Source organism: Miscanthus floridulus, chromosome 5 (genome assembly GCF_019320115.1).
Source record: "Miscanthus floridulus cultivar M001 chromosome 5, ASM1932011v1, whole genome shotgun sequence".
NCBI lineage: Eukaryota > Viridiplantae > Streptophyta > Magnoliopsida > Poales > Poaceae > Miscanthus > Miscanthus floridulus.
The window spans coordinates 91,029,200-91,036,997 of record NC_089584.1 but is presented as its reverse complement, the minus strand read 5'-3'; the positions used below and the strand labels follow the sequence as shown (position 1 = coordinate 91,036,997).

At 47.0% G+C, this 7,798-nt stretch overlaps 1 protein-coding gene across 1 annotated transcript; it reads left to right on the top strand.

The window, feature by feature from the left end:
• The first annotated feature begins 5,601 nt into the window (after window positions 1–5,601).
• Window positions 5,602–7,652, top strand: LOC136454918 (uncharacterized). The gene is made up of 3 exons (XM_066455159.1): window positions 5,602–6,110; window positions 6,199–6,270; window positions 6,709–7,652. The coding sequence occupies exons 1-3, from the start codon at window positions 5,909–5,911 to the stop codon at window positions 7,650–7,652; spliced, it is 1,218 nt and encodes a 405-aa protein (XP_066311256.1). The 5' UTR covers window positions 5,602–5,908.
• The last annotated feature ends 146 nt before the right edge of the window (window positions 7,653–7,798 follow it).

Here is a 7,798-nt window from a genome sequence, read left to right as displayed (position 1 = left end):
GTTGGGGGTGGCCTTACTAACGGAAAAAAGTTCAATGTCCCCTTCGAACTCATGCAACAACGCAGAGAATATATTCATCTAGTTAACAAACATACTGTGGTCCCATTTCTTATGTTGACTTTTGACTTCTCATCAAGCAGCAGTGTCAGATCGCCCTCTCTGACCTGCAATTGAGCAGTCGCGCTTGGCGTCGTAATTAGGCTCAAGCCCCTGTCTCAAATTCGATCCCCTTGCCCACTCCAAAATCCAAATTGCGCTCTCCCTCTCAGTCTCACCAATCAGCCAACCTTTTTAATGCGCCGCTTGACCCACTTTTGAAAACGAGCTTTGCTCTTCTGGGCGCTGGGCGCTCCCGTGGTTCGTGAGTAAAAGGAAAATGCAAGAGAGTTTGTACTGACTTTTGAACGCGTTTGCAACTGGCAGGATATTTGCATTGCGCTGCGTCACTTGTGCTGTACTTACTGTAGAAAGTGTTCACCTCGGTCCTAATGTGGGCCACGGCCCACGGTGAAAGTGAAAACCGAGCCTGCATCTATAGAACCATGGACATGGCAAAAAGGTATAATATTTCTTATCTAGCCCGAGAAAACCTTGAACCCCGTGGGCTCGTAACCCGGTGAAATGGTAGGTCCATTTTACTTATGCTTTGGAAAAACGGGATAGATGAGGGGGTTGTTTCCACATCGCTGACCAGAAATTCGCCTGACCAAGAATTTGAACTCTAGTCACGAGAGACGTCATCAGAGGCTTGAGCAACTGGTCTAGCAACCGTAGGCTTGTCTGCTACATGCCTACATTAGATGTACCGTTTGAAGATGACTGGTGCACTCTCGCTTATCTTATGATAGCCGAATAATATACGAGCAACTAGTGATGCATATATGCACATCAAACTTTACATGAACCTGAAAAGCATCTGTATGATATTGTGAGTGCAGTCAAACGAATCACTCAATCGAGAGGGAATTCTCCAGCTCCACTCCAGGCGGCGCTGCCAAGCGTCGAAAAGTAAATAAAGCTAGTAGTGCCAATGTTTCATGTTTGTGTGTTGGCGTATAGTTCGTGACGTTGGTCAAACCAGACGTGTACGTTGATGGATCCGTCGACGGAGGACTGGCCGCCGAATCATCGCAAAAGGATGGAAATGCACGTGAACTTGCTGTTTGTAGGCGTGTCGTATGGAAGAGGGACACCCGCACCTGCTTCTTCTTAGCTTGTTATTAGGATATTTGGCATTTGCCATTTCAAATTGAATAACTATCGTACAGGCCTCCAGTAGGACCCTAGATTATTTTTTTAATTTTCAGCTAATGACTTGACAAGGAAGGGTTATCATTGTCGTCTCACAGTGATGAGCCGGTAGTGAATGTCAGTTCTGTAGTATACATGGCCAGATGGCCGCCCGACACGGCACTGCCACGGGCACGGCCAGGCACGGCACGGGTAGGCACGGCACTACACGGCACAATGGCTTAGCCGTGCCGTGCCTGATAGTGTCGCCGTGTCGCTGTCTTGGCCCAGACACGGCTCTATGGCCTCTTATCCGTGCCGTACTGTGCCACCGAGCACGGCGGCTCACCATGCTAGTGTCGTTCGTAGTTTGGAGATCCCCAAATTCATAGCGACCACAGAACAGATCGAAGAGGAAACTTAAATCACAGATCGAGAATCCAATTAGATCGATGAATCAAAGAAAAATGCATCTAGGAACACAGATCGAGAAATCCCCAATATTTATCTCATAAATACACACATCACAGGTTAGGCCGGGGCCACCGACGCCGCTAGGAGACCAAAGCCGCCGCCGCAAGGGCACCATTGGGAGGTCGGAGCCGAGGCTTGGGCCGCCGCCACTGTGCCGGGGTTGGGGCCTAGCTAGGTTGCCGTTGCAGGGCTGGGGCTAGGGCCGCCGCCGCCAGCTTCGCGAGCGGGAGGCCGCGCGCGCCTCCACGGGCGAGGCCGCGCACGCGCCTACGCGTCTTTGTGTGAAAGAGAAGAGGGAAGGTCGGGGAGAGGCCGAGAGTGAGAGCGCATCTGCGTAGGAGAGCTAGAGAGGAGAGTTAGTTAGGGTTTCAGGCACATTTTTCTTTATGTATATGACACTCTCAAATCATCCAACGGTGCTCGTGCTTCCTAAAGCCATCCAACGGTGACAAATAATCGAGCCGCTGTCGTGCCGGCCCATTAACCGTGTCGTGCCCATGCCGGCACTGCGGGCCGAACCAGCGGGCCAGGCATAGCCCTAGATCGTGCCCGTGCCGGCCCAGGCACTATGGACCCGTGCCTATGCCGTGTTAGTATCGTTCTTTTTCGGGCCAGCCCGTGTCGGCCCATCGTGCCTGGCCTATTTGGCTAGGTATATTCTGTAGTAGTGTCATGTTCGAGTTTTTTCGGACCTCATGTGTTGAGAACAGTGTAGGTAAATTTTTATTCTCATAAAAATTTCATCATCTCTTTTCATATATCATGCCAGCTTATTTAATGTCATGATATCTCACTAAGACCTGTCTTAGCATCCCGAGATCTGTTTTAGATAACAAATGCAAGAATCACGCTAAATCCAGCGAATCACTCAATCGAGGGAATCTGAAGCGGTGTCTTAGCTAGGTGTGTGCGGAGAATCGATGGATCGGCGAATGATCAATGCTTTGTTCGTTTGGCTGATAAGTCATGGCTGAAAGCATTGTTGGCTGATTTGTTATGAGAAAAAAATATTGTTCGTTGACTGAAAAAGTACGATGAAAAGATGGTCAATGCATACTACCTGGATCGATCAATCATAGGAGGCGGAGGCTAGATGAGGCGAATGGCGGCTGCCTAATCATCGCTGCCTCGCTGGGGCCGAAAGGATGGAAAGGCATGTGTACATGCCGCTGACGGAGCGAGGCAGTCACCACTCTCCTTGGCCTCTTCCATCATTTCATTGCCACTTGTCATCAAGTAGAATAAGCATTCTTTCGTCACAATAATGGAAGTCCTCTTGATCTCGTGGCAGTTGTGGGCTGGTGGCTTAGCTTACCTCTTCTGAAAATTGGAATTATCATCAAAAGTCAATGCTAGGCAGTAGTATAAACGGCATTAGTATAACCATAGTCTACTGGATAAGAAAAAACTGATGGACACAAAATTACAATTAACTAATGAACACCCTAAGCTCAAGGACAAGTTTGCTTATGAACACCACCACGATTGAAATAATATATTTGGTTTTGAGTATGCTAAAGAAATATATCGAGATGTTGTTTTTGTCCCTGCCTATAAGTCAAACCGTTTCTTCTTCTTCATCTATCCCCTATATATAAGGTAGCATAATACGCGGCCTTGACCAAACTGGAGTTGGTTCTGTAGGTGAAAATTATTGCAAATTTGCAACTAACCCAAAATTGGACAGACACATGCACATAAAAGAAGAGGAGGTCCACGTAAATACGCCATGCGAGTAGCCAGGGTACTCTATCCGTCCTAGAATAAACGCACATCTCGTTTCTCGACGAGTTGAATGTTTTTAAGTTCAACTAAAAATATAAAAAATAGCATCAACGTTTGTATATCCCAATAACTTTATTATGATAATATATTCTATGCTTAATCTAATGATACTTATTATACATCATAAGTATTAGTATATTTTTGTGTGTATTTAGTCAAACTTTAAGATGTTTGACTCCTCGGGAAACGAGACGTGCGTTTATATTTGGAACGGAGGGTGTATGTACTAAACGATAATGCTTAAGCAGGAGGAGAGGGAGAAGACTATATGTAGATACTAATGTACGGAGTAATGTTGTTGTAATTGTAAGGCCAGTCTCAGTGGGGGATTTCATGGTCCGGTTTCCAACATATCCATATTTTGGAAACTATGCAAAAGGTTTCATCCCCATGAAACTCTCTCTACTTCCATAGAACTTTTATCATTTCTCTTCATCAATAGGGTGCCATATCAGCATATTTAATGCCCATGAAACTCTGACGAAACCCGCACTGAGATTGACCTAACCTCGGCCCTCTGGCGAACTGGGCCGCCGCCGACTACACGCGTGGCATGAGAGGATGAGATGAGGGCTGGGTGGCGGGCAGGGCATTGACGTTGAAATGTCGTGAGAGAAAAATACTGTTTCGGCTGAAAAAAGAAGCCGAATAAGCCCGCTCGCAAGGTAATCGTTGGCCGCTCGTTTTCGCGGAAGGGATGGATGTCAACGACCATGAACAGCCCACTGCCTACTTGCCTAGCGACTTAGCGAGAGATACTACTGTTCGATCGAGCCTCCGGAACAGTGAGTCCCCGTACCAAACTCGAAAAGGCAAAAGTGGAGGCACGCGCTGACGATGCCTTCGCCCAAATTTGTCGCTGATCTGATGATGTGTGATGTGCAACCGAACCGAATTCCAAACGGCCAAATAATAAAGGAGAGAACCTAGTAGGCTAGGCTACCCGTCGACTAGGTAGGAGACCTACGAAGAAGTCTCTGATGAGCCAAGTCGCCGTGTACGGTGCCGACCTCGTTTACCTGCCAATAATAAAGAAACCATGTGGCTCGCTCATCTGGTGGTGGTACGTTCAGAAGAAGCTGTGGTTCCCGCTGCATTTATGGACGATCCGTTTACTCCTCCGCACGATCTCTGCGTTCGTCGTGTCCTCTGGCCGGAGGCGAGACCAGATAAGGCGCTAGGACCTGGCCACGGCACGGATGGGGACGGACGCACACTTGCAGGAAATCTCTGCGCCCTTCCAACCGAGTCCGCGCCTAGCCGGGGGGCCCCAAGGCGACGACTGTGCGTAGGCGTAACAACAGCCCATCATCGTCACACGGGCTTGTCTCGCTTGCCGCTCCTGTCTGCCTGCTCTTGCTCATTTGCTCGGCAGTCGTCGCTCCCGATTCTCATCAATCATCTCTGTTCTCATCGATCGATCATGGCCACCGTCGAAGCCAATGCCGCTGTCATCATCACCATGCACTGATGGTGCAATCAGGCAGCCGCGCGCGGCCCACTCTGCCACGTACCACGGTGCCACTGCCAAAGATATCAAAGGTATTAGCCGCGGATCACAGAGGAGATCGCGTTTCCTCTTTAGCAAATTACTAGTAGCCAATTTAGCATGCAGTGAGAAGAACAAATGAAGAGTTAGGACTCTCCCTGCTCCACGCGTCTCGGGCCTCGGCCACGGCCCACGGGCTCCTCGCTTTAGCTCCTGAACGGCCCCTGCTGCACCGCGCTCCCCAGCTGGGCCTGCCTGTTCGATGCCACCACGCTGGACCGGACCAGACCTAGATCGGTCCGTGTCCTTCTATCTAAAAAAAAACAAAGAGCAAGTTGACTGTGGGAAAATACGTATTATTGATCTCTTACACTCGATATATATCACACAAGGCTACAATGTTGGAATATATGGGCCGGCCCATTTATTTATTCAATTAAAGAATTAAAAGCCCACCAATAAATGCTAGAAAGATACTCCTTCCGTATCCTAATTAGAGGACGTTCTGGACATGAGTGTGATTACCAAGGAGTCATTAAGTAGAGGGTATTTTTCCCTGTATGCCCCTATTAAATACGCCTGCGGGTTTCATTGTATACAAGAAAGAATCAGAGTTGGAGTGGCTAGCGCAGTGCGGTAAGTGCCCCAAGGTCCCAGGTTCGATTCCTGGGGGCGCATGTATTTTTGGATATTGCTAGTTTGCATGGCGATTTTTGCATGCTACTGTGCGGAGCAAGTCCGCCGTGCGCGCTCGCGCCTGGGCGCGCGTTTGCTTCCAGTTTTCGCGCGGTATCAACGAGTTTGGCCGCGTTTTTGCCATTCAATTTTTCATTTTTCAACCTGGCGCTCGTGCATGCGACGTTTGGATGCCTGCAGACAGTTTAATAAAGCGCCGCGGTCCTTCAGTTCCTCACGCCACATGTGTTCTTCATGCCACTTCGTTTGAGTACTGAGCTTAGCATGGCTGATTTGTGGACTGGTTTCGATCTGAACGAGCCTGGCGCTGAAGATGACGACGTCGCCGCTGCGTTCGACTTCGACGAGCACGCCGCCGCTGCGTTCGACCTCGACGAGCACGATGCCGCTGCGTTCGATCTCAACATGCCTCTGATGGAGGATCAGAATAACAATGGTAATGATCTCAACATGCCTCCGACGCCGCTCCGTTGAATTGGATCAGAGCAATTTTTTCTCAGACGATTGTTCATTTTTTTGGACAGGGTTTGATTTGAACTTGCCAGTAGATTTTTTTGGAGGAGCTGTTGATTTTGATTATTTACAGAACCATGCTGGTACGTACTACAAGTGCTTGTTAGCACAATCTTGCTAATAGAATATGCCATGCCTATTAATATCATGAAGTGCTTGTTTACAACTTGCCGTGGCCAAGCATAACTGATTGTGCTTGTTTTTTTGCTGTAAATAGAACATGCTAGAACATGCCGTGGCCAAACAATAAACGTGCTTGTTTTACCCTATAGTTGCATGATTGTGCTTGTTTAAACAGAACATGCTGCCGTGTACTACTACGAATATTATCTTGCCTAGTAAATGTGCTTGCTAATAAAAGAACTTGCTGTTGCTAGCTAAGAATAGAACTTGCCGTGATGTTTAACATTGAATAGAACTTGTTGTAATAAAAGATCACTATGAATGGCCTTGTTTTTTTTTCTCTATAAATACTAGAAAATGCCATTGTTTAACTTTGAAAAGCATTATTTTTTTAACAGATCATGTTCAACAGCCCCACCGAAATAAAGAGATGACAGAACACCTCCGCAAACAAGTTTATCAATCTTTGTTGGCTAGAAGCAACAATGGTAAACTAGGCAAGAAGGACACTACCATTGTTGCCGAGCAATTTGGGCTTAAAATTCGGGCAGTTCAAAGGTTATGGAAAAGAGGTAAAACTCAACTTGCAAACTCCATTCCGGTTGATGTTTCAAGTCTAAAGAAGGGTAGAGTAGGCCGCAAGCAAATCCCTGTTGACTTAGATGCATTGAGAAACATTCCTCTAAAGCAAAGAATGACTATAGAGGATGTGTGCAAGGCACTAAATTTGAGCAGATGGCAGATTCAAAGGTATTTGAAAAAAGGCTACCTTAGGCGCCACTCTAGTAGCATCAAACCCTTTCTCACTGAAGCTAACAAGAGGGCTAGGTTACAGTGGTGTGTTGACATGGTTAACAGGGAGTTGCTTGATGATCCAAAGTTTAAGGAGTTGTATGACTTTGTTTTTATTGATGAGAAATGGTTTTACCTACATCAAAAAAATGAAAGATATTATTTGCTACCCGAAGAAGATGTACCACATCGGACTTGTAAGAACAAGAACTACATCCCTAGGCTCATGTTCTTGTGTGCTTGCGCTCGACCAAGGTTTAGGGATGGGGTTTGTACTTTTGATGGTAGGATTGGATGTTTCCCACTTGTTCATTTTGAACCGGCTATGAGAAGTAATGAGAGGACCGGCCGTGTTCGTGGCGACATGGTTATGAAGCCCATTACATCGATCACTAGAGATGTGATTAGGGACTTTATGATCAACCAAGTGTTGCCGGCCATTAGATCCAAATGGCCAAGAGAAGATGTGGGTAGACCAATCTTTATCCAACAAGACAATGCACCCTCTCATTTGAAATTGGATGATCCGGAATTTATGTGCGGCCGCTAAGCTAGGAGGATTTGATATTCGCCTAATCTGTCAACCACCAAACTCTCCGGATTTCAACATTCTTGACTTGGGTTTCTTTCGAGCAATACAAGCAATTCAATATAAAAAGGATGCAAAAACTATAGAGGCTCTAGTTCCTAGCCGTC

Coding starts and splice junctions, on each gene's coding strand:
- LOC136454918 (XM_066455159.1), top strand. CDS start 5,909: ATGCCACTTCGTTTGAGTACTGAGCTTAGCATGGCTGATTTGTGGACT. Junction 6,111..6,198: donor GGAGGATCAGAATAACAATG/GTAATGATCTCA, acceptor TTTTTTGGACAG/GGTTTGATTTGAACTTGCCA. Junction 6,271..6,708: donor TTATTTACAGAACCATGCTG/GTACGTACTACA, acceptor TTTTTTTAACAG/ATCATGTTCAACAGCCCCAC.